We start from the raw sequence: 27,990 nt of genomic DNA on the forward strand, positions 1-27,990 counted from the left end.
TTAATGCATCAACAATAGCAAGACATTCCAGTTCTGTGATTGCATAATTTTTCTCATAGTCTCTAAGAGAACGAGAATGGAATGCTATTGGATGTAAGACACCTGAAACATCTGGCTGTTTCAAAATTGCTCCAACACCACTTTGACTTGCATCAACAAAAATATGACATGGTAACTTAGGGTTAAATATTTTCAAAATTGGTTTACAAACTAAAGCATTTTTTAAAAATTCGAATGCTTCTTGACATTTGGGAGTCCAACACCAGGGTGTATTTTTCTTTAAGAGATTATTTAAAGGTGCTCTAAGTTTAGCATAATTATTTATAAATTTATTATACACATTTATTGAACCTAAAAATCGTTGAAGAGATTTAACATTAGTTGGAGGTTTCAAGTTTTTAATTGCTTCAATGTTGTTGTTATCAGGAGTTACTACACCATTAGATATTTCATATCCTAAAAATTGAATTTTAGTTTGCAAAAAAGAACATTTAGAAGCTTTTAATTTTAAGTTTTCAAATCTACATATTTCAAAAATTTCCTTTAGATGATTTAAATGTTCTTCAAAATTATTAGAATAAATTATGATATCATCAAAATAATTAGCTGCAAATGAAACTTTATGTTTAGTGAGTATTCTACGTATTGTTCTTTGAAAAATACTAGGGGCGTTCTTCCACCCAAATGGCAATCTTAACCATTCGTATAACCCACTATTGGTGACAAAAGCAAGTTTTTCAGTGTCCTCAGGGTTGATTGGAATTTGCCAATAACCACTTACCATATCAAGCCTACTAAAATAAACACTGTTCCCTAATTTATCTATAAGAGTTTCTATAAGAGGTAATGGTTCTGCATCCGATTTAGTAATTTGATTTAATTTTCTGAAGTCTATACACAATCTACTTTTTTTATTTTCATCTTTTTTATAAGCTAGAGTTACTGGAGCAGAATAGGGAGAAGAACTTTCTTTAATTATATTATGCTTTAACAATTCTTCAATTTGTTTATCTATTTCCTCTTGTTGTTTTGGGGAAGTTTTGTATGCTCGTAAGGATACTGGTAAGTCTGATGTTAATCTTACCCTTTGAGGTTCAATTCTTATTGTCCCTACATCATATTTATCTTTAGCAAAAATATCTGAAAAATCTTCTAAAATTTCCTGAAGTTGGAAATTTTTTTTATCATCTTGAATTTGCATAATTCCGTCAACATGATTTTGACAATGTTGGCCACCATTATCACATTCAGTCTCAAGAACATTTGAAAATTCAAGATTATTTTCAGTTTTGCTATTTAAATCTTTATTTTTTATCCCATTTTTCTTATTTTTTCTTAAATTCACTTTGTTTACATTTTTATCTTTGTTTATTCTCACGTCCAAAATTTTATTTTCCATAACAAATTCTTCCTTTTGTTTATTTTTATTAGATTTAACATTTTTTCTTTTATTTCTACTTTCCTTATTTTTATTCTTAGCTTTATTTTCTTTGTTGGTATTTTTGTTGCAATCATTAACCGGGATTTCAGGAGAAATGTGTAAAGACAAGTTGCTTTTATAATCCGAAAAAGTGATCAGTTTTCTCTGATTTTGCATTACAACTTGTTTATCACAATCAATCACAAATTTAAACCCATTACATTCCTTTAAACCCAATATGGCATAAGGTAGATCAGTATTTAAAATATAAAATTCCACTGACCTAGCTATATTTCCAATTTTTAAATTTAAAGTACAAGTGTGGTTAAGTTGCAAAATACCTTTTGTTTGTTTTACATTAACACAGTTCTTTCTTTCTTTTAGGACATTAAGTTTTTCAAAAAGTTTAGTTGGGATGATATTTAAAGTACTACCTGTATCAATATTTAACAGGATAGTTTTATTTGTCAAAATCGGGTATTTGTCACTTTCATAGTTTTCATTTTTATTTTGTATGTATCCGGATACTATTAATTGTCAATTTCTTGGTTGGTCACTTTCTTGTTTATGCTGAGTTTGATTCTCAGTCATAAAAGAATTAGGTTTGTTTACACAATTTTGGCCCCAATGATAAGCATTGGTTATACCGAGCTTATCACAGTATTTACATGGCTTAGGAGACAACTCCTGGGAAGCCTGGGCGAAATGACTAGTTTGTTGTTTATTTCTTTGAAACTTTTCATTTTGAATTCTAGGTCTAAATTGGAATTGTTGGTTATAACTTTGATTAGGCCGGGGAAAATTCTGATTTTGTCGAGGATTATAATTTGGATTACTTGAGTTGTTAAAGAATGGCCGCCTTGGTACCCAGCCTTGATATTGTGGTCTATACCCATTAAATTTAGACTCAGGTAATTTTTTAGTTTCAGTTTGGGGTAAGACCGTAGGTACATCGTGAATTATTTTCGAAACAATAGTGAGCCATTCAATTGGGGTTTTAGGTTCTTTTAAAACCAAAAGTGTTCTGATTTGGTGGGGCAAACCAATAGATAGACCCTCAATTATATGATCATTACTTAAATTTATTTTTCGACCCAACTCTACCTTTTCGGTAAAATATGAATTTAGGTCTTTAGCTTGGCCCGAAAATTTTAAATTTTGAAAATCGTTAAAGCCAAATGGAGGTGAAAAATAATGCTCTCTAAAAATTTCAACTATTTCTTGATATGAATTACAATTAAGACAGTTATTAATATACAATTTTAAAGCTGAACCTTTAATGAATTTTTGAAAATTTCTAACTTTCCATTCGTCATTACATTTAGCATCTAGAGTTTGTTTTTCGAAGTGTTTGAGCCAGGATGTGAATTGAACACCAATGTCCGGCTCAAAGACTAGTATGTCTGGTTTATCCTGTACACTTTGCTCCATACTTAATTTTTGTAAATTATCACTCAATTCTTTTTCAGAATTATCTGTATTGCTTTTGGCATTTTCATCCATTTTAAATTTGTAATTTTTGCCACTCCGTAAGGGCATTCAAATAATCAAAATAAATTTTAACAATTAAATATAGCATTTAGAAGTAAATTAAATCTCATAGTTGCTTATTTATCGTTACTTTACGATAAACACTAATACAAAATTTAAAAAAAAAATATTCAATTGATCATATATTACAACACATAATATAATCAAAACGAAACTAAATATCCTTTAACATTTTTATGCTAATAATATTAAATCAATTTAATAATATAATATTCCTCGAAGAATAAGTAAATTTCAATAATTATAAGTTTTTGAAAATGCATAAATAAACAATCAAAATAAGAACAATGAATAAAAATTAATAATCATGAAAAATTCATAATCATAAAAATTAATAATCATCACAATGAAATATCAAGAATGAGAGAAAAAAAAATTTCCGAATATAACCAAAATCTATTATTATTTTCGCTGTTCAAACACCACATATTTTGATAATCAAAAAATATTTGTAACTTTTTATCAAAACAAAAGCACGGATCGAAGTAAATTTTCATTATATGAATACCATTGAAGAATTTTCCATCGAGGATTATCACTAAACACTGGGAATCACTGCGCGAATCACTGTATTATCACTAAACTGCACACGCGAACAGAATCGTAGCCATTAAGATGAACTTCTGGAAATGTAGAATCGCTGTCACTTTGAAATAAGCAGGAACTCACAAATATGGAACAGATGGTCTTTAGAGGCATGGAATTCTCGAAAAGGGTAAACGAAACATTTTTTTTTTCTTTCTTAATGTTTTCTCCATAGTCGCACCATTCCAAGAGTAAACACGAGAAGAGTTAGTAGAAAAGGGGAATAAACCATCTTCTTCGTTAAGATGAGTCACTGACTAACGCCGAAATTGATAAATTTGCAGACTATGCTTTCAAGGTTCATCCAAATCCAATTAATTTCGCAGCATTGGCAATGAACTGCTAAGCATTCTCTGTGAAGTCTTCGATCCGTTCGTTAATAGGCTCAAATCTTCTAACATAATAGAAGTGTGTTCTTTTAGTTATTTTTTTTTTTTTATGTTTTGAAGAAGCATTTAATATTATCCTGCGCCCGTTTCATCAGTTCTTAATATCCTGCTCGGCTTGTAAAATGATGCAGTCGGACCGAGCAGGGAAACAGACACAGGATTTTAATTAAATCAGACTAACTTTTATTTGATCATTCTTAGTTGAGTGGGAGCGAAGAAGTGATGTTTACTCCATCAGCAAACAGTCTTTCTGGTAGGGAAAATCTTGCAAAAAATCCTAAAATGCCTTTATTTAGGGAAAAGAGGGAAAACTCAGAAATTACTATTGGTTAATTAAATATATCACGCGATTCTCACAAGACTTAAAAGGAAAAATATCTTCATTTAAATTTATGTATAGTTGGCTAAAAATAGATTTAGAAACAGGATGTGGTTTCTTTAAAAGTATCCTAAAGTGCTTCGATTCGAAGAATTAAGTAGTAATAAATCAGGAGTTGTTTTATAACGAAGAAACTAACATAAAAAGATTAATTGAAGCTTTTTATGTTACATATATATATATATATATATATATATATATATATATTACTCGGCAAAAATTTATGGCTCTAACTTCTAAAGTTCTCAAGTAACATTAAAACATTTAGAATTAATTTTTAATTTTATAAATTATTTTAATAATGAAATTGTTTTTGAGTGCCAATTCAAATGTAAAGTATACAGAACTATTTGAAAGAATAGAGAATATCAATGAATAATATGAATGAACCCATAGAGATTATCAATGACCTAAAAATATTTCAATATAATATATGAAAATATAATAAAAGTTTTGAGTGTTCATTTTATTATCACAATTTTAATCTTTTCCATGAAAAAAAAAAAACAAAACTAAACACATTCAATTAAAGTTTAGAATTTTTTTTAAAACTCTAATATTGTCATTTTAAGGAATGATATTTCTATTCACCAAAAATATAGGTTCTATGATGCAGATTTTTTAAATTTAATTTTTTAAATAAAATTTTTAAGAGATCTCTTTTTATGATAATACTCATTCTACGTTTTCATTAAAAAAAGCTTTATAATTTAAAGCTTTATAAAAAAGCTTTATTAAAAAAGCCGTTTTGATGATGCTCGTTCCGACACATCTCGCACCCACAATCATTCCACGTTGAAATTCAGTTAAATCACTTTTCCTTCCCATATCTGAGCAAGCAACGCAGTATAGTAAGACTCGGGAATTAAAAATTTAGAACTATTTACATTCTGACAAAAAAATTCGAAAGTTTAAAACGGCGACTGCAAACGTAAGAACTTAAAATTCTAATTGCTACCAATAGATAATATATTCTTTTACAGGAAATATAACTTTTGACATTGGAAAGTTTTCAAAGCTGTAACCATGAGTACACGATATACACTAGGAATCGTCGATTATATGGTCATTTTACTTTTTCTTTTGATATCAGCGGGGATTGGCTTGATTTTTCGATTCTCTAGTGGAAAACAACGAACTATGAAAGAATATTTGTTGGCGGGACGGAATATGCCCATATTCCCAGTCATACTGTCCACCACGGCTACACTTACAGGTACCGGCACAATGCTGGGAATTCCAGCAGAAGTTTACAGGTATGGAATACAATCATTAGTGCAGCCATTCGCAACAGCAATAGGAATGTATCTTGCTGTATATGTCTTCATTCCAGTTTATTTTCAATGTGGAGTGACTACAGTTTACGAGGTACTGACCACACTTATGCATTATTTGTTTCTTTCTTCTCCATTAAAAGTGTTACTTCAAAGTCGTGGTTATTATCGAATAGAAAATTAAGGATATATATCATAGAGAACAAATAGTTAGTTGTACACACTGATGGCTGAATTTGTATATGGCAATAATAAGAAAAGTTCTATTTTTAGAAAAAAGGCAGTCTATCAATGTTTAAATTTATTAGGTATTTTCTAATATAAATTGCGCAAGACAAACAACATCCCGAATAACTTTTCATCTAATGAACGGGCTTTCACATTCTAGAACTCAATAATAATTCGAGGATCTTATCTTAAATATGCTAATTAATTAGTGCAAATGATTTTTTATGTTAAGAAATCTGACACAAAACACGCTTTCTCTAAATGTTGTCCAATTACTTCAATTATTTCTTATTCTCTATCCAATTATTCTAATCTAATTCTAATCCAATTATTTCGATTATTATCTAATTCTCTCTTCTTTGCGGTGAATATAACTTCTTGTCAGTTAATCCATAAATATCCCATTTTTAAATTAAAAATCTTTTTTGTAAAAATAAAATTTATGAAAGAATTAAATTATTTTATGGATTATGTTAAATTTTATTCGATGGAAAATGCTCTTGAAAGTATTGCTGTGGGAATTTAAATAATGTATATGACTATCCTGTAGTAGTTAGTTATTTAAAAAAACTAGCATTTAATAATGAAAAGTTAAGATGACATATTGTTATTTGAAAGATAAGCAATCTGTTTGATTAGTCTATAGTGATGTAGTTCAACTATAGTTCTCCTATAGTCAAACAGTAAAAAAGGAATAATTCAAATGTAAAAATTTAGGATCCAGAAATTTCTGATTTTTTTTAAAGATTATTACAGTATTATTAGCTTTTTAATTGATAAAAGAACGAACTTTTAATTGAAAAGATTATTAAAGAACGAACTTTCTTTGTATCGAATGTATGTCAATGAGAATTGCAATCGTGAACTGTAAATTGAGTTTTTGATATTCACGTGCTTACAGAACAAAAATATGTATGAATACTATAATTTTCGTCGCACATAAGATTTTTTTTTACTTCATTAATAGCTTTGATTAAATAAATTTTAAATCCTAAATTTACAGCATTTTTGCTTATGTTATCATTTTGAAAAAATCGAAGATCCTTCTTTCTTTAGATTTTGCATAAGAGAATTATAAATTTCAGTTTTACACTCTAATTTAAATCATTCCATCCTTTTTGAATATTTTTTAAATTATTTCTCCAGTTTTTAGAAATACGATTTGGAAAATATACTCGTTATGCATTGTCAGCTGTGTTTTTCATGCAAGTGGTAAGTTGAAATATAACCAATGTTTTCCAGAAACTGTATATTTACTATATTAAAAATACTTTATTTTGATTAGATAATGGGCCTGTCACCTTGTTTGTATGGACCTTCTCTAGCTCTCAGCGCAGTAACAGACTTGTCTCTAAATATGTGCATTCTTGTTATTGGCGGAGTCTGTACATTTTATTGTGCAATGGTAAGAAATTATTAAAATATAAGGGATCAATTTTGTTTTATCCATCTTATGAATGTACTTAAAAGGAATTTTGACTATTGTGTCCACATTGGGCAACTTAAAAAATCTCTCTCAAAAGCAATTTTTCATGCTATTTAGGAATTGAAAAATACTAATAAATAGCTAGTTCCATGATTCGTACCAAGTCTAATTTTCTAAGATGTATTGTGTGGAGAAAGCTCTAGAGGATAAATTAAGAAATTTTTTTTTTCATATTGAGATCCCTGCATAAGAATCAAATGGCTGTGTTTTTGCGCCAAGTTTTTATTCAAGTTTAACGGCTCAAGTTTAAGAAGCTTTCAGTGTAACTTTTGAACATCCTGTGTAAGGATATAGCAGAACTACACTAATGTAAAAATTATTTAATGCATCATATAGGTGCCAAGCGCAGCTCATTCTGTTATGTTCTACTTGTTTCTGTACTCGCTAATTATTGTTTGAGGTTTAGAATGACAGTTAGTTTAAGTGATTGCCTCGTGTGCATTCCTAAATAGTACAGGAACGATTTAGGAGCAAAGTAGCAAGTTCAGCTGCGGAGCATGTTGAGTTTCAAGCTATTTAAACTGCATTTCACGAAAACTTAAAAAAGGCTATGAACTATTTCAAAACTTACTTCCATTACACTGAAGAGCAAAAGCAAACTGGTATGCCTGCCTAATATCGTGTAGGGCCCCCGCGAGCACGCAGAAGTGCCGCAACACGACGTGGCATGGATTCGATTAATGTGTGCAGTAGTGCTGGAGATAATTGACACCATAAATGCTGCAGGACTGTCCATAAACCTGTGGGAGTAAGAGGGGGTGGGGATATCTTCTGAACATCACGTTGCAAGGCATCCCAAATATGTATGCGATGTCGTAGATTTGATGTTTTACCGGATTTCCGATACTCACGGTATACTCGTGAAATGGTCGTACGTGAAAATCCAAATTCATTTGCTATCCCGGAGATGCTATGTCCCATCTCCCGCACGCCGATTATAACACCACGTTCAAACTCACTTAAATCTGTATAACCTGCCATTGTAGCAGCAGTAACCGATCTAAGAACTGTGCTAGACACTCGTTGTCTTATATACGCGTTGCCGATCACAGCGCTGTACTTTGATTGGCCCCATACCCCTTTACTTGCATACTCATGCCTGTACCAGTTTTTTTGGCTCTTCAGTGTACTACCAAATTTCTTATTTCCTAAATGAGGCTTATAATGAAGCAATAAAAATAATGGAGGATAGTGTTTAAAAGGATTTAACTATTTTGATGCAAAAACTTTTCAGTATACTGACTTTGTAATCGTAGTAAACCTCAATCCATACGTGAATCAATCAGGAAGAAACGGAACTATTTAAGTAAATTTAATGAGATTTAATATTTCTGTGATTAAATTCATTTTCCTAACAGCAGCAAAGAAAACATATGATCCACCTGGTTAGTCAAGTAATGATCTAGTAATTATTGGCTGGATAGATTGATATGTTATGGTTAAAGGATTCAATTGAGCTAATTTCCCCAATTCTAGAATCCAACAAGCAGAAAGTTGGTAATAGATTTTAAAAATATACAATCTTAAAAAGCAACATTTATACCCGTTAACATTTTATAGGCTTATAATACTATTACTAGTAATTGTTCAAATATTTTATATCACTATCTTTCTTATTATGCTATTAAGCAAATGTTATGTTATGAGTTACACATGGTCTACTTATTCACTTAACTATAAATACTCAATACTTTTGAGGATGGTACGGTTTAGAACACATGTGATGCGAGTTAGGCAACTGGTTTTCTATATCGTATGCCATTTGCAGATCTTACAAAAATATTTTCAGTGCTTATTATTGTGTAAGTATTATTGCCAAAAAAGAATTATAAGTGGTTGAATGATTGCATTTTTTGATTAAAATACTTTAAATGTAATTGTCAATGATACATAACTGATAAAAATTTCAGTGCTTATTATTGTGTAAGTATTATTGCCAAAAAAGAATTATAAGTGGTTGAATGATTGCATTTTTTGATTAAAATACTTTAAATGTAATTGTCAATGATACATAACTGATAAAAATTTAAATGTGAAAAAGAGTAAAATTTTTGCTTCATTATTGAAAAAATAAAGACATCTAACGATGTGTTGAGCAACGTAATACTGTTTTGAGTAATAGTATTATTTCTTTTCTTAACGCGCCTTAAAAGGAAATTTAATTTTAGGGAGGTCTTAAAGCTGTTTTATGGACAGACGTCTTACAAGCTGTTCTCATGTTTATTTTTGTAATAGCCTTTTATTCTGCTGGCGTAAGCGATGCCGGAGGAATATCTAATATTTATGATCGAGCGATGAGTGGAGGTAGACTACAAATTTTCAAGTGAGTTCATTTATGTTTAGAACATCAAAGGTTCAATATAAAATGCTCAAACTTAGTTACAAAATAATTAAAATCCGCAAAGCAAAAAAAGTCAAAAATAAATTACGATCAAAATTAAATTACAAACAATACAAGCAAAAAAATCTAAAAATAAATTCGGCATAGCAGAAAAAATATTCATTCTGAATAACTAATTGATTCTCATTTTAACTCATTAACTTTGAGGATTAAATTATTAAAATATTTTATTCTGTTGTAGTACTTGATGTACCCTGCAATAAAGCTTTCTAACTGGTAATAAAAACCTTATTGGATATTGCAATTTAGAGTTAGAAAGCTTTTTTTAAAATATATTTACGCAACTCTTCTTGAATGTGGTAGATGAAACTTCAGAGCAGAGAAAATAAAAATTAAAAAAAATTCTGCAGTACAAAGCTACTTTTTAGTTGTTTCTAATAAATTATTTAAATAAAATGCCAGTGGAAAAAAAAGCAAACGCAAAAATATGCTTATTCCAATAACAGTATATAGAATCATTGCAATACATCTATAAAACTTTGCTTTATAGCTTTGCTTTGATACTTTGCTTTGGTGCTACATATCAATTTTTTCAATTCAAAATAAAAACAACTAAATTAAACAATAAAAAAATATGTTTTTCTGATAACTATTTAGACGTTTATAACAGTTCTTTCTCGTTTCCATTTTAACGAAAAAACCACAATAGAACTTGCTGAATTCATTTTCAGCTTATGCATGTACAAAAAACTATCTCAAAATTATACTAGATGCCTCTACAGCACTGGGAATCCAATTTTCAGACAAGTAATGTTATTTTAATATTATTATTAATAAAAAAATTAAAATATTTCATTTTTCAGAATAATTATTTTCGTATTGATTAGTAATCTATTGGAAATAGTTGTAAATGTGGTTAATATATTTACCGTTGCTAATGAACTTTATTTAATATTCCGGAGTTTCATTAAATGAAATACGATCATTTAGGGTTCCCTAATAATAAAAAAAAAAAAAGCGGAAAAGGCAGTTTTAATTTTATAATGCACAGCGGGACAAAAACTCAGAGGAAACATAGATTGCCTCTGCCAAAATCTATGTGACTATCTATGCAAATCTATCTACGCGACATGGTACTCTGTAATTTGCTTTGAAAATTTAAGAAATTCCATTTATCTATTTACGATAAACGCATACATACTCCTTAAACATGTTTAGTACTCTATCAACTCTTTTTAGCAGTTTACTAGTATATATTTTCAGATAGTAATTAATCCATACAACAGTTTCAGCCTTGATTTTACGGTGAGATACACATTTTGGAATTGCCTTTGTCGAGGTTTCCTTTATGGATTTGGAGGCTACGGTGCATCCCAGTTGGAGGTACAAAGACTATTAAGCACAAACGATGTTAAAAAAGCACAAAGGTATCTTTTTTATAGAGAAATTTTTGCTAATTTTATATAATTTAACTGCTTTTCACAGTACAAAATCTTTTGATCTTTTGTGCAATGTGCAACACAGTAATAGTTTTATTAATATTATAGGTATAATATATATATTATATTTATTAGGAATCGAATAAAAGAAAGTCGTACATTTTAAATTCGATTTTTCAGATTTCGATTCAACTCCACTGATTTCACTCAAACTTTGTATTTCGCTATGTAATATTATCTTCTTTAAAGTGATGTAAAAACTGTCTACTTGCAGTTCAAAATTTTTCGACTGTTACTAAATAATGATAGAAAAAAATAATTGCATACTAAAACGTGTTTTTTTTTTGCAAAGCATTGTCTTTGGACAAGCAAATTTTATAGTTGTATGCGCAAAAAAAAAAAAAAAAAAAATAATTCGATTAAAAAGTTCTCGAGATATGGAGAAATATACAAAAAGTAAAATGGACATTAAGAGAAATCAAACTTTAGATTGTTCTCCTGACCAAACTATGGTGACCATCTTTTCCAGATTGCTGCTACAACTATATGTTTTGGATCAGAAATTTAAATCCACCGAAAAAAAAGATATGTTTAGTCAGAGAAAGTACGTTTTTGTGTTTGATTGCGTAACTTGAAATATCGTCTTCTCTTATTGATTAGCATATTTTACATCAGCTACTCAAACCATGAAGATTGAGTCCAAGAATGTGAAGATCCGATCATTTGATTATAAGTTATTCAAGGTGGTCGGCTTTTTTTTTTTTTTTTGGCTCGGTGGGCATTTAATTCAGTCACTACTAGTGAACGCAGTTTACGAAATGAATAATTCAACAACTATAAAATTCGAATAAGCAATGCAAATAATTTGAGCTAATATTTACAAACAGGTTATTTAATTTATTACAGTTTATTCAATTTTAAAATTTATTTAAAAATTTTTCCGAAGCCTTTATAAACAACTACATTAAATGCGTAAATAAATAATATTTTAAAACTAAATTTAGTAATATTATAAATATTTTTACTAGGTGTCTTTTATTCAGTATTATTCCAGTATTTGTTTTCCATTCTCTCAGCAACTTAGCGGGATTAGTATTATATTCTTTATACTATTTATGCGATCCCGTGCTAGATAAAGCTCAAACAGGTTTGACTAAATATGATCAAGTAAGTATTTCTTTTTTTATTCATCTTTTATTTTTCAGCTATCTGAATTTCTTAGTTTCATTCTTTGAAACGGAGCCCTGAGAGTACTCCCCATATTACAGAAATTTTTAGTTACACAGACGTTTAAGCTCTGAGCACACAAAGCACAGTACTTGCGCGAAAGTACTGTGGGCAAAAAAATAAACTGTCCAACCTAATTAACTTTCGATTTAATGATCAGATTGTCACGTTCTAGATATCAATCTTAATGGTTTTAGGGCATGTCCTCAATTCAATTTCTCTTAATTCAATTTCTTTATTATTAATTTTATAATTAATAATAAATAATAATTATAATTAATAAAAATAATAATTATAATTGATAATAAATAATAATTATGATTAATAATAAATAATAATTGTGATTAATAATAAATAATACGAGGGTTGTAAATTAAATAGTGGCAACTTAACCTTAAAACTCAAAGAAGGGCGGGCCTGCGCAAATAGGATATGGGAGCGGTGAGGTGGTGCTGTTGTCGATGCGTAGAGTGCAAAAAACATTCGATCTGCTTGAAAGGGTAGTTGTTGTGTGGCGTTAAAGTGAGGAGTTTCGTTTCCATCGCTCTAAAGCATGCATTCAAAAGGCTTAATGACGAAAAAAGACGAGATGTTTGAACACATCTTGCTACTGTCCTATACGGTAAAGTATTCGCGCCACAGGCTTCCACTAATCCTCGATAGCATTCTGTTGCATTTTTGCCACGGGCAACCTCGATTTTAAGCCACGACCGCTGATCACCATTTGAAAGCATGCTTTAGAGCGATGGAAACGAAACTCCTCACTTTAACGCCACACAACAACTACCCTTCTAAGCAGATGGACTGTTTTTTGCACTCTATACATCGACAACAGTGCCACCTCACCGCTCCCATATCTTATTTGCGCAGGCCCGCCCTTCTGTGAGTTTCATGGTTAAGTTGCCACTATTTAATTTACAACCCTCGTAATTATAATTAATAATAATTTATAATTAATAAATAATAATTTTATAATTATGCATAAAAATATTTCAATTCGCTTAAGAAAATCTCGAACTGTGGTGAAACAATTTGAACTCTGATTTTGTGTCTTATTTCGTAACTTAAAATATCATCTGCACTAATTAAATAGCATATTTGAGGTCACCTCCTTGAACCATTAAGATCGAGTCCTATAAGGTAAAAAGTCGATCATTATATCAAAAGTAAGTCAGTGTGGATCAATTAAATTTTTTTGCGCACTGTACATGGATGCTCAGAATCCTACGTGAAGGTGCAAAATCTTTCCAGGGTTGAAACTTTTAATGTACGTACAGGGTTTGAGTGAGTGAGAAGTTCCATAGTTTTAATCTTTTGCACTTCGTGTACTCTAATCTGCATAATACTACACCATAAGAGCTACAGAGCACAATATTTTTATATGATTTTTGAAATGCTTTTTTTAAAAAAAATACTATAACTACTTAATAATTTCAATTTAAACTGAAATTTTGGTTTTAAGGTTAAATCTTTTATTTTTGTTTTTATATCTTTCTTTCTAATAACATAATAACAAACTTTTTATGGCATAGCAACATTCAACACTTTTCGAAAATAGAAAAAGAGGTGTCGCTCTCCAAGAAAAAGAAAAATAGCCCTTAATAATCTTTAGAACTTCTATTTTTTTTCTTCTATTGAAGAAATAAAATTGTTTGGTTTATCATCTTAAATAGTTAATTTAATACTGAACATTTGACTGCTTATACACCGAAGAGCCATTACATTATGACCACATTCCATCTATAACAATGGGCTCGTCCAGGTCTTCATGGTTTCTCTCCCAGGAACAATGTTTTCATGGGGCACATTAGGACCCATAATCCTCATAGAACAATCCCTGACTTCTATAAGTTACTTGAACATAGTTACAGACCAGGTTCACCCATTCATGGCAACAGATTTTCCTGCAGGTGATGGTGTTTACCAACAGGATAATGCACCATGTCATAAGGGTAGAATCGTCATGGATTGGTTCGAGGAACATTCCAGTGACTTTCAAGTCATGTCTTGGCCCCCAAATTCACCTGACCTTAATCCAATAGAGCACTTGTGGTCTTACTTGGAAAACCAAATTCGTGCTGCCACACTACCCCATCGCAATGTGAGGGAATTGCAGGATTAGTTGGTGAGTGCTTGGTACCAGATACCTCAGAATAAGCATCTTGTGGAATCCATGCCACGGCGGGTGCTAGCAGTTGTGAGGGCTAAAGGTGGTCCTTCATGTTATTAGCAGGGTGGTCATAATGTAATGGCTCTTCGGTGTATATTTTTTTAATATTTATTTCTGTTATTATTTAAACTGTAAAAAATGGCATTGAAAAAAATTTTTTAAACGTAAATTACGCTGAAACAAAACTACGTATAAAAAAATCATAAAACTGAAAAATTAGTAGTAGGATTCTTTCCGCCACGAGGCGCTTAAATCATTTATTGCCCTTTAGACACGCTTAAGAAAAAGGGTATTGCTTTTTTACCTACTACTAAAGCATTACAATGGAAACTCGTTATTAATATTTCTGTGCCCGACCCTTAGACTATAACATAACCAAAAATACAATAATATCTCAGTTTTTTTTACTGTAATAAAAAAGTGAAAAAATTAGGTTGCACTTTGCATTTCGATTTTGTTTTAATTGCAACCTTTGTGAATTTCTAAAAATAGCTTGTGGGGAATGTTCGCATCACGTCCGGGTCACCAATGTGGGGAATGAGTTGTTATCGACTATGTCAACCGTCATCTATGAAAAGGTACCCCGACATAGAGTCGAGTTAACATGTCTTATATACTAGTGAATTGTAGTTGTAATTTTGTAGTGGTAGATACGCTACAAGCTTAAGCTGATTATGTGAAATAGAAGCAAGTGAACATTGATTTGATAAAATTAAAACCACATTTACTTTTTAATTTTACTAATGATTATTCAGTCATCTACGGAAGCCATCAAGGAAGAAGTTTTTGAACCCAAATCCAGACGACAAGGGAACTCCTGGATCAAGTATCAGGGGAAATTTGCCTTTGGCGAGAACTTTTTTGATCCAACTATCCCGCATTTACGTTACATATAGAGAAAAACCGCGAAAACCTCCCATGGTTACCCTCATGGCAAGGGGACTCTTATCCATGAACCGTCTACCACTGAGAATATTTTACATCAGCACTGTGTTTGGTGCAAGCCGGATGCAGAATTCGTATCGACCATCCATCACTAGGATTCGAACCCGGGCAACCTCATTGGGAGGCCAGCGCTCTATCTCCTAAACCACCAAGGCTAAGCCAAATTTATTGTAATATTGCAAATTTATTGCTAAAATGATAGAAATTCCGATTGTCAATAGAAATTCCGATTTCTGTATGATTAGCTAAGGTACTTAAGGTCAGCTACATGTGGAATTACAATCCAATCTTAATTCACGTTCTGTCCACTGAGTGCAGATTTTATTTCCATTTTATTGGTAAAAGACACATATCACCATTTCAAACATTGAGAATTTTTGAATAAGTTATAATGTTTAAAATTGACCTGGAGTCTTGCTTTGGGAAAAAATACAAACATGCAAGTTTGCAAGCTCCCCTTATTTCTTAAGCGATACAAATCGAATTCATATCTCCAAACGCAATTTGGACCACTTTCTGACTTACACAAACAGGTATAAAATTAAAAGGGAAAAATATTATAAAATAAATGTTAAGTCTATGTTTTTTAAGTGGACTGAAAAGGGTGAATTAGATTTACCTTTTGTCAGATAAGGAATGAAAAACATATCATAATTCTATTATCATCAAATTACTTCCGCCACGTCTTTCGAAAGTGGTGAACATTTAGGTCTGATCCCGTGCCACAGGTTCTGGGTTCGATCCTCGGTCCGGGCAAGGTTGACTCAGCCTTTCATCACTTCAGTGGGTTGATAAATGAGTACCAAGCAAGCTTGGGAACTAAACACTGGGAGTTTCGCGTTCGGCTGACCACCTAACCGGAACATCTGCTCCTGCACCCCAGAGCCCAAGGTCAAGAAAACTGAGATGGGCACAGTAGGCCTTGGCCCTCTTTCTGGGCTGTAGCGCCACTGAGTTCAGCTTAGTAGTTTTTAATAATATCATTATTTGGTATTAATGTAGCAAGCGATCTTCTTCTCTGTTTAGTTACTTAGTTATTAAATGGCCCTACTATAAGACTGTTTTGAAATATACAATTATAAAAAAGGATTGAGATAAGAACTGGAGAACGAGTAAAAGTAAATGGAATCAATTTAAAATTTAATTAATCAATTTAAATTAAAAGTTTTCGATTCCATTAACTTTTATAGAAGAAGAAGAATTGTCCTTGAAAAAGATCGTTTACTTATATGCAATGCACATAGCATTACCAAAAACTGGTCTCAACATTCCAAAACGCATCAAGAGCAAAACCCAACTGAAAAACTTTTCTGAGTGGCCAATCTAAGAGATAATTAACTGATTAGAACAGTAGTTTGCCTGTTACATTAACACTCATCATTATCTCCTATGTAGGGGAGAGTCGGGTAGCCCCGCCCACTGTCAATTTCATATGTATAGAATATTTTTTCAAGTCAATGGGCCATCAGACATTAATTGTTATATTAAAAAAAGATTATTTTGAAAGTTTCAAGTATTTATGCAACTGGTAACATGGTAAACAATAGTTTTGAAAATATGTTGAATAAAGTAGTCATAAAATTAAGAAAAATTGGTTGAATGTTTCGATTAAACTTCATTTTAATACTAAAAAAATAATTTTTTCTATACATACAGCATTAAAGTATGTAGTCTTAAGTTTAATTTGCACAAAGAAAGAAGTTTGTATGTAAAAAATTGTTCGAGTAATGACAAATTTACAAAAAAATTGGATTTCGGGTAGCCCCGCTCACATGAATGTCGGATATCACCGCCCAATTTTATTTCGTCGATAAATGTACGGTTGCAAAGATTATTATTTTATTGCTTCAAATTTTAATGTTATATGCATTTTTAACAACAAATATATGTTTTAATATTACATGAAACATAAATTTATATATTTAAAAATGAAAAGTTAAATATTTTTAAAATGTAATTGATATATCCAAATTAAATTTAATATCAAAATCATAAATATTATGATAAACTATTTGCTTACTTATTTATTTTCACTTATTTGTGAACGAATCAATCTACAGAGGCATTTGAATGCTATCAAAATACAAAGTGAATTTGTAATTTTATAAGAAGTATTTTATATTAAGTTTATAAGAAGAGATCAACCAAATAAGTTTATATTGAAAAACAACTATTGTTATTAATTATTGTTACTTATATTATATTATTTTCGTTAAATATTTAATATAAATATATATTAATATTATAATATATTAATATACATTAATAATGATAAAAAGTATGACATTTGATGTTATTAAATGATAGAATTCACTAAAAGTATATAAATATGCAATAAATAAAATAATTTTGCGATAAAAATGATAGATGAGGTTTATCTATTGTCAATACATTGGTCATTCTCATTTACACCTGAAAAAACAGTCAAAAAACATAATTTTTGTAACTGGGCGGGGCTACCCGACACATTTTGAAAAGAGCTGAAAAACATGTTTTTTTAAATTTCTATTTTTTTAAGTTTAACTATTCTTTTTTGGTTTATTCGTTTTGCATTACATAATTAGATGATAAAACAATAGAAAAATGCAAAAATGTTGATTATTACTCAGTATTATACAGAAATATAAGCAATACTCCTTAAGTGAGCGGGGCTACCCGACTCTCCCCTACTATTGAAAAAAAGTAGTTATTAAAATTTATTTATTTTATTATTAGGAAATTGTCGAATTTGTTACAATAGTGTTAAAATTAGGTATAAAGCTACATAAGTAATTTATTGTTATTTTTTTTCCATTTACTTTTAGATGATGCCTTATTACATTATCAGAAAATTTATTGCCTATCCTGGCTTGACTGGACTTTGCATAGCGGGGATATTTAGTGGCTCTCTCAGTACTATTTCCTCTATTCTGAATTGCTTATCTACTGTCACGATGGTGGATTATGTACAACCATGTTTTGCAACTATTTCCGAGAAAAAAAATGTACTACTCGCGAAAACTTTTAGTAAGTGCAAAAGTCTGTTAATTTTGTCAGTAGTTTTGCAGCAAATTTTTAATAAGTCAAATAAGGGGAACTAAGCACAAGCTAGATAATTTCGTAACTTTAAAGCTATTTCATAAACAAACGAAATTTCTTTTAAATTTTTTTTATTTAATTACACCTGTTTTAGGAAAATGAAGTTCTGCAAAATGCCATACATATCAGGAAAACATAGCAAAAAATGACTGCAGCATATAGTTCCGTCCTTTTCAAGACTTTGTTATTAACGAGAAAAAGCGATTTTCAATATTTGAATCACAAATTCAAGAAATTCTAAAATTTTTGAAAATTTTTTTTTACATAGAGCAACAATAAAGTTTAAATAATATTTAAGAAAATAAGACCTTTCTTTTGCACAGACGACCTTTTTTCACAACTTCATCTAACTGAATGCTTGTTTTTTCTACGTGTGAATAAAATAAGGAAGAAAATAATCAAATCATGCTATGAAATCATGTGCAAAACTGAAGGCATAAGCGAATGGAAATAATAAATTTGAAATAATTAAAATTTTTATTTATTGATTATTAATTTTTGCTTTTCTCGATGACCTTATGTTACTAAATTAAGCAAAACAAATTGTTTTGTGTTTCATCTCGTCAGAATAGAGATTAATTGTATTTATCATCATTTTTGGCATGTTGCTATTGTTCGCAGTCAACTCATGACAGCCGAAATTTATCACGATTGTATAATTTCCACCAGTACATATCCCACTTGAGGGGCTACAGGACACTTTTTTTTCTCAGTTTTGTAGTGAATGAAGTAATCACCAAGCCGGCATTAAAAAATAATGTAATTAACGTAATAATGTAATGTAAATAATGTAGTTTTTCAATTTCCACTGATTCAGGTCTGAAAAGTCAATAAAATTCAGTTGAAGCTAAATTTGAATTTTTTTAATAAGTTGTACAATCAATGATTAATTTAAATTGCTCCTGAATTGCTTGCCGAAGAAAAGTTTGGGATTACTACATTACTATCCTTAATATAAACAGATTTACCTAAAAAGATAGTTATAGCAAAATTTTGCATAAACACTTTTATTCTGAAAGAAACCAAATTTTTACCGCTTATCAGAGTTTGTACCAATTTAGTTTGATCGTCATTTCCGAAAGTTTTGATCATAACGTTTCAAAATTTGCTAACATTTTTTACGCGTTAGGATAATTTCATGATATAGAAATGCAGTTTCCATTGACATAAAACACAGAATAATAAGATCAATCTTTTTCTCATGTAGTTTATTTTTTTTAAAGTATTGTGCTTGCGAGCCAATATAACAATAATGCCCTTCCAAAGATAAAATAATTAATTTTTTTCTTTTTCCTATTTTTACTTGAAGGTGTACTGTATGGATTAATTGGTATTGGATTGGCATTTGCTTTCTCATATGTTCAAAGCCTCAAGCAGTTTGGTATAACCCTTTTTGCTTTAGAAGGATCTGCTATTGTTATATTCTTAATTGGTATTTTGACGCGAAAAGCAGACGATAAGGTAAGATTCATTCACTTTATTTATGTCTGGACTCAATTAATTTGTATAGACTTAAATTAAGATTTAACGAACAACATAAGTGTTGAATTTTATATCCCTAATTCTTTTAACTATTCGACTCTGATTTCTTTAATAGAGAAATACAGAACAAATGAAAAAAACTTTTTTCCTGAAAACAATATCGCATTTTTAATTTATAACGTTAAAAAATTATGAAAAAAAGAAAGCATAATTGTTCACAAAATTGATATCATTCTTGATTTCCTTTATTTTTATTTATTTAATCCTAGCTGAATATCCGTTCTTCATACGGGGTGAAAAAAAGTAAATGGTCTATAAATCAGAATTTATCAAAGCAGGATGTTGATAAATTCTGATTTATAAACTATTTACGCAATTAATTAAGCTAAAACAGTTCCAGTTTTTTATTATTTTATTACTTTTCGCCCTTCTCTTTAACTTTATACTATCACATTAAGCAAAATATGATTTTAAATGTTCACCCCTTCAAAATAAAGACAATTTTATATGCAGTATCACTTGGCATATTGCTATTGCTCGGAATCAAATTCTGATAGACAACAATTACATTAATCAACGATTTTCTCCTATCTCTTTTGGTGAAACCTATTTCCATTGATATATCTTGATATTATTAAAATAACAAACATGCCAATTCGGCACAGGTAAAATGTGAAAGTTGTACGTGCGAATGTCTGTGCAGTAAAGGGAAAAAAAGTGAACACACTTAACAACTCATGGTATAATGATCATATTTACACTTACTTTGGATCCTGTCGGACAGTCGCAGCTCCCTTCAACACCTACACAATTGGACTAAAGTTGGAGACAAAACAAGCATCTCCATTCTTCTTAAACTTCAACTTATTTCAAAGTACCACACCGTTCATCTTCAGTGGATACCATCTCACGTTGACATCTTTGGCAATGAGCAAGCAGATCACGGTAGAAAGACTTATGCAGTCTGCTCCAAGTGTGAAGCACAGCAGGCCTCTGCCGAACATATCCTTGACTGCTTGGGCCTTTCCAAGGAGGACTTAACGCCACTCCACTTCTTGTCATCGACTTTTTGAGGGACAACAACCTATTGGATCTTGTCTAACTCCGTCAGACAATTGGAGGATAAGGTACAACAACAACACTTACTATGAATTTCGCTTACTATGTAGTTCGAGAACTTTACCTTAATTCTGCAAATTAACTAAAGCAGACGATATTTAAGTTAGGATATCAAGCTCATACAAGCCCATTTTTACACAAATATACCTTTTTTATGCAGTTGGATTCTTTACCTTTTGCGAAATTATAAAGGGAAGTCTCATGTTCTTGAATGTGCTGAGCTCGAATTTGTCACAAATATTTATGCCCAATATCGATAATGGACAAAGGTCTTGTAGTTTTAAAAGCTAGTTATACGTATTACGAAGTCAGAAAATTTTGTAGTAAAGGAAAAATATTTATTATGACGCTGGTTATTGCCTTAGAGCATTGGTTCTCAACGGGGGCGATACCGCCCCCCTGGGGGCGTTGGGAATATGCCGAGGGGCGGTGAACTTGTTTTGGGCCGTAGGGGGGCGTTGGGTATGTTTTGGGCGGTAGGAGGGCGATGAGCATGTTTTGTCATTTAAATTCAATTTTAAAACAAAAAAAGTTATTAAATTAAGATTTATTTGATAAATAAAATTAATCTAAAATTAATATTAAAGAAAAAAGATTAAATTAATATAATAAATAAAGATTATCCGATACACCATCTGTACCAGCAATAAAACGAACTTATACAACTCCTATTCTCCGATCCGAGCCAACACAGTTAACCTCATGAGTCTGTAGTTTTTGCCTCTGACTCATTCAAGTCATTTGGTGGAAATTGAAGTGCATGCGCTTTCAGTATGAATTTTTGATTTGAGCCGTGTTTTTTATGATGGTTTTCGTTAGCTTCCTTACGGCTTTCTCTCTAGTTTCGATTAGATCTCATAGTTTACTTGGCCAGGTACGTGCGCGAATTAGTTTTTATTATAAATTATTTATTAATTTTGAGAAATAGTTGATTTTCTTTTATGCTTTGTATTTTGCTGCCACCAACAATATCGGTTAACAAAAAGAAGCGTCATCAATACAGTGCCACGTTCTTGAAGTTGGGATTTGTTCAATCATTGATGAACTCTCAAATACCCATGTGTTTACTTTGTAATAAAGGTTTATCTAATGAGGTAATGAAATCTTACCATTAGCAGGAGCATTAGAAAAAAAACTCATCCTGACAAACAAAATAAAGATTTGTCATTTTTCACGAACATCTTTTTTCATGTTTCTGAAGGCATCTGCAGTCTCAGGGTTACTAGCAACCTCATCACAAAAATGCGACTATGGTTTGATATCTTCTTATAATATATCAAAATTTATTGCTAAATCTGGGAAAGGTCATACCATCGGAGCAGAGTTGATACTGTCGGTTGTCAAGGAAGTTTTAGAAATAGTTTTACACCATCCAGCTGCATCCACTGTGATAAAAACATATCCCATAAGCAACGATATCAACGATACAGTGCAGCGACGAAATGTTGAGATGGCTGAAAACGTTGAAATTTCTTTATGCAAACTTTTGATATCCAACGTATTTTCCCTTCAAGTTCATGAATCAACCTTGCCAGGTAATGTAGGCTCTACTGTAGGCATAGGTCCGGTTTGTAAAGGTAGGAAATATAATTCAAGATATGCTTTTTGCAAGAAGCTTGATTGTAGATATCAAAGGTAAATCTATTTTTAATACTGGCATAGACCATTTTAAAGCGAAAAATATTCCTCTTGCGAATATTATGTCTATTGCCACTGATAGGCTCCTGCAATGAGGGCCGACATCGCCCTTTTGGAAAGAGAGGTACCAGATATTTTTAGCTGTTCACTGCGTGATTCACAGATAGCATTTAGTAGGAAAAAATCTCAGCGACCGTTCGCATAAATCATTGCAATATGCCATGTCTGTTGTGAACAAAATTCACAATAATGCTCTTTACGATTGATTATTCAGACAGCTGTGTAAAAAGCGCAATGAAGAATTCAATCGCTTGCTACTATACACCGAGATTCGCTGGTTTTCCAAAAGCTTCTGTCTCAATAGGCATTGGAATCTTTTCGACTCTATGCTTGAGTTCTTCGGAAACAGAGATGTATCTCTGAGAGACAGATTGCTGGAATTTAAGAAAGACTTTGGCAGATTTATCTGTAAAATGTAAGGGTAATAATTTACATCTTCAAGACAACGAGCTCAATTTGATCCCTACAAAATCAGTTATTTCTGCCTTCTTAAGAAAGCTCATTTTGTGGTTGGAATGAGTTCAGCCAAGCAGGAGAAATTCGCTCTGATGAGGCACAAGAATATTGTCAACACCTTGACTCTTTGCACATGGACTTTTCTGACCGTTTTAAAGATGTTTTGTTCCCTAGAAGTGCCTCAATGGGTTTATGGGTTCTGAACACTTTTGTGAATATTGAAACAGCAGAGGTTCAGATTTGGTCGAACTTTTAACTAATGAAACTTTGAAATGGTGATCGTCTCACAAAATTTTTGCTTAAAGGTAACGTCAGTCGTCTCTATCCTGGACTGTAGACTACCATTAAAAATTTTTTTAATTGCCATTCCTTCCTCCTAACTTGTTGAACGTGGATTCAGTGCAGTTACAGATCTTGTCACAAAAAGGAGAAATCAACTCGAAATTGTGCAGCGAGTGTATTTGCGTCTTCATCTAAAAGTATTAAACCGACTGTAAAGAAATTGGTTCTGAACCATTAAGTACAATCAACCCCCCCCCCCCCCAACATAGTTACTTGAATGTCTCGTTGATACTTCTTTTTACTGTTAAAAATCTTTTTGGGTGTTTTTTCATTTATCTAATTAAGAATAAATCATTTTTTAAGCATAGGTCTCTTTGTTGTATTTTTTTTCCTTAAACGTATTTGTTTTGATCATAACAAATAGACTGCGTTTACCTGTCATGAGAAAATTATCGAGTTAATGTACACATTATTTAAAAAAAATAATAAATAAATAAAAAAAAAAAAATAAAAAAATTTAAAGCACAAAAAAATTGCTTAAAGATGTTGCTTCTTATAATTCAGCACACCTCCCTCCGTCCCCATGCTCTAAATAACTAGATTTTCACGAAGGGGGGCGTTGAAATGCTTTTTGCTCCTTAAGGGGGCAGCAACGTTAAAAAGGTTGAGAATCTATGCCTTAGAGCATTTCCTTTCTCCTCTTTTTCTTTTTTGAAAGTTTTATTTTGATTGTTTTACATTTAAAAAAAAGTGTCTGATTCTACAAAGCTCTTTTAGTGCGTTCTACTTGGTATGCTGTTTACTTATCCCATCATAATCTGGATTGCAATGGGAACTTTAATTAGTGGTTACATCGAATCTCCTCTTGAGCTGGGTAGAAGTAATTGTTCCGTAAGCGATGACATCACTATGAATTGGAAAAACTTCACCGAATGTTCCTCCTTCAATAACACTGCCAACCTCAATGGAACATGTTTCCTTCCGAGTGAGAAAAAGTAAGAACTACATAGATATCATTAAAATATTATTTTCCGTCATTGCACAGTTGGCCAGAAGACCATGATCTTTGGCCAAAAATCAAAATTAAATTTTCAACTAAATATGTGTAGGCAGTTTTAATATCGCCCAAATTAAGTATTTATAATCATTCCAAACATTCTAATTTACTTTTTGGACCGACAAGGGTATACAATGTAGGGAAAAATATGTTAATTTTTTTTTTTAAAATGTAACTTTTAAATTTATATTTCAGAAATATATATAGGAATTTCACCTTACTGTTGCATCTTTATCAGAGTAATTAGTTTGAAATTATAGTGCAATTTTTTCAATTTGTTAGATTAGTTAATACTCTTGACACACTTATAGTTTATATCTTATTATTTGACATTTTATAATGTTTGAATCACTTTCGAAACTTATCTCCAAAAAGTTCCACGAGGTAATTAGCTAAACTTCTTTGATGTTTCTTCTTTCGAAAAAACCTGCCCCATTTTGAACATATTGCAAAGGTGAACTAAATATACCGAGAAACAAAAATTATGTTTTTTTTCTTCATGTTTTCGTGTTATTTTGTAATATTACTTCGGAAATATAATTTGCTTTTCAATTTTATGATAAAATTACGAAAATTATTATATTTTCATTGCTATATTTAATTATTTAAACATACTATATTATTATTTTTTTTATTTTGATCGCCATATTGTCTTTTTTTTTGGAATTTTTAGTGTATTTCAAAATTTTAACTATGAATTCAATTTACCTGTACATAAAAAACCCAAAATTTTTAAACAAATTTTATCGAAATACTAATTATGGCCACGAAACCTTGGATGCTGGCCCACTGTGCATTGTAAAAAAAAAGTATTTCGGAACATTTTTTCAATGATCCGTGTAAATGGTACAAAAAATAGAGTTACTGTTTGTTTTAATTACAGGGAACCGTTTGTTGTTTACAAGATTTCGTATTTATGGCTACATACCTTTGGTACAGTACTCACTGGGTCAATGATAATGTTGATGGTATTTATAACAGGTAATATGAATAATGTTTCATGCTCTTAGAATTTTTTCATTAATTTTTACCAATATTAATACAAGAAATAGTTTTGTGTGTGTGATTTGTAACTCCGAACCGCTTGTGCTATTGTCGTAAAACTGTATTTATTTAATTTCACTTTAATCAATATTCTAACGAATGTGGTGAAAGTTCGCTCAACTTAAGCAAGTAATTTTTTTGATAAACGATCAGCTGGCGTTGTCGTCATAGGTCACAAATGCGGGTATTGGCGATCTTCTTCTTCACTCTTAAATAATTTGCCAATATAAATTTTTTTTAAAATTTCATTTTTCAAATTATTTATCGAAATAGTAGGGGAGAGTGGGGTCAATTGTAAAATTTTACTTAACTAACTAACAAAAACTTATTTTTAACTAACAAAAAATCCAATATATTATTAGTATTAATTGACAGACGAATAAAGTAGACTATCCTCTACTAGAAAAAAAAATCCTATTTTAAATGTTATTATATTAGTTATTAACAATTTTCGGCAGTCGTGAACTTGTTACAATTATCCCCACTTACGAGGTCAATTGTAACAGTTCATAAATTCAACTAAAACATAGTTAATTATACATATTATCATAGTTGAGATATATTTTTTTATTGATCAAAGTAGTGATATTTCAGGAGTAAAAATAATAATGAGCAGAGACCTAAAGGGTTAAACTTTTAACTTTAAGAGGTTAAATATTTTAATTTATGCTGTGAAAGGTGACAAATAAAAAATCTCACATGCAACATAATATAAATAATATAGGAAACTATTGGTGGTTCTTAAAGAGTTAAGTAATGGTTTGTAAACATAAGATAATTTATTTTCAGCTGCTATAATCGTCCCTTTACTTATTGTTACAATCGTCCCCAAGACGCCATTTCAGCTTCACTTGTTAAAAACAATGCTAGTTAATTAACAAAACTAATTTTTTTTATTGAAATGCTAATTAAGGTGTCCACTTACATATTCGGTTAATAATGTTTATTTGTTTAAACAAAATTACTTTGTTACAATATAATATTCTAATACATATATTTTTTTATTTATTCAGATATCATCTTTATATTTTTTCTTTGTTAATATTTAAACCATGATAAATTCTTTATCAGAACAAAAATGTGTATGTCATATTTATTATTATTCGTATATTAAAAAGTATTGCTTATTTTCAAAATTTTCTTAGCCCCCCTGTCGGGAGATTGCTGATCCCCTGTCGGCTTAGTCTAGCACCATTCTTGTTCAGACTCTCATATTTTATTATCTAAAAAAGCTGAAAAGGAGATGTTGCTCTATTTCTGAAGATTTATTCGAAATTACATCACCAAATACTTATGAGGAAGTGTTCACGTTTGTGTTAATATGCGTGTTAGCGTTCACCTCAGTAAGCGAGTCGTACTCACAACCCTAAGCGACGGTATTACATTGTATTAAATGATGCCTTTTATGAGTACTAATTTTTTACTCGGTGATCAATAATCAACTTAAACTATGAGGTCGATAGCCGCATGTTTAGTCTACGAAATTATATTTAGCATTGCTCCGTTTCTTACCAGTAAGCTTTGGAGCTCAAAATACCCTTATGTCGTAACTCTCTTAACTGCGTCATATACAATAGGGACTCTAAACTAAAGTGGATGACTTATTTCTTTCCAGGTTGGAACAGAAACGTGATTGCTGCAGATTCCAGGTGCCTCAGCCCAGTAACACGATTTTGGAACAGGAAAGCTGCAGCAAACATTGCATGTCTGATACCAGTAGAAGATCTTCGAAGCCAAATAGTTACTTTAAAGAGAAAAAAAACCCTAGAAACTGTCAGTAAAAATTGAACTATATGCAGATAGCATACAGCTTATCACCATACCGTTCAAAACACAGTAGGGTGTTCCACAATGACTGCTCTCAACAGTTAAAAAATAAGTAAAACTATATATGCCCTTGAAATCTAAAGAATCACTATAGAAGAAATTGGGATTGAAAACAGCAACAATAATGAGGGTTTGCAGTGGAAGCAGAGAAGATATGAAAATCGATTATTAAAAACGTCTCTAAGTTTCACAGGGCAGTCAAACTGGTTTTTATGTTTCTTATCCCGCTTTTCTCACTAGTGATTTCAATAGTCTCTTTATTTCTACCTGACTTAAATATAAATTTAGAAACTAAGATGTGTGTATTTTTCCATTTAAATTGTTTTGAGAACTCTAAAACTGTATGTTAAGTGCGGTAGTTCCAGAACACCCTATATTCTTCTCAGGTACTCATTCATTTCAATTCATAAAAGTTTTGCTGACTGTTGTGATTTCATTATGTTCCGTTTTGTCTATATTAAATAAAAACCTCTTTTTGGATTTGTAGTCCATGAGTAAAAAATGAAGATACGT

General features: G+C 30.9%; 1 protein-coding gene across 1 annotated transcript; it reads left to right on the forward strand.

Moving 5' to 3' along the window:
* The first annotated feature begins 58 nt into the window (after window positions 1-58).
* Window positions 59-27,979, forward strand: LOC107439316 (sodium-coupled monocarboxylate transporter 1-like). Its single transcript, XM_087167554.1, has 12 exons — window positions 59-171; window positions 5,308-5,692; window positions 6,973-7,038; window positions 7,112-7,231; window positions 9,481-9,635; window positions 10,940-11,080; window positions 12,121-12,259; window positions 18,239-18,440; window positions 19,822-19,973; window positions 24,327-24,544; window positions 25,490-25,587; window positions 27,266-27,979. The coding sequence occupies exons 2-12, from the start codon at window positions 5,351-5,353 to the stop codon at window positions 27,436-27,438; spliced, it is 1,806 nt and encodes a 601-aa protein (XP_087023680.1). The 5' UTR covers window positions 59-171; window positions 5,308-5,350; the 3' UTR covers window positions 27,439-27,979.
* The last annotated feature ends 11 nt before the right edge of the window (window positions 27,980-27,990 follow it).

Source organism: Parasteatoda tepidariorum, chromosome 7 (assembly GCF_982258835.1).
Source record: "Parasteatoda tepidariorum strain Cologne lab strain chromosome 7, Ptep-v5.0, whole genome shotgun sequence".
NCBI classification, from domain to species: Eukaryota; Metazoa; Arthropoda; class Arachnida; order Araneae; family Theridiidae; genus Parasteatoda; species Parasteatoda tepidariorum.

Coding starts and splice junctions, on each gene's coding strand:
- LOC107439316 (XM_087167554.1), top strand. CDS start 5,351: ATGAGTACACGATATACACTAGGAATCGTCGATTATATGGTCATTTTA. Junction 12,260..18,238: donor GTTTGACTAAATATGATCAA/GTAAGTATTTCT, acceptor ATTTACTTTTAG/ATGATGCCTTATTACATTAT. Junction 18,441..19,821: donor ACTACTCGCGAAAACTTTTA/GTAAGTGCAAAA, acceptor TTTTACTTGAAG/GTGTACTGTATGGATTAATT.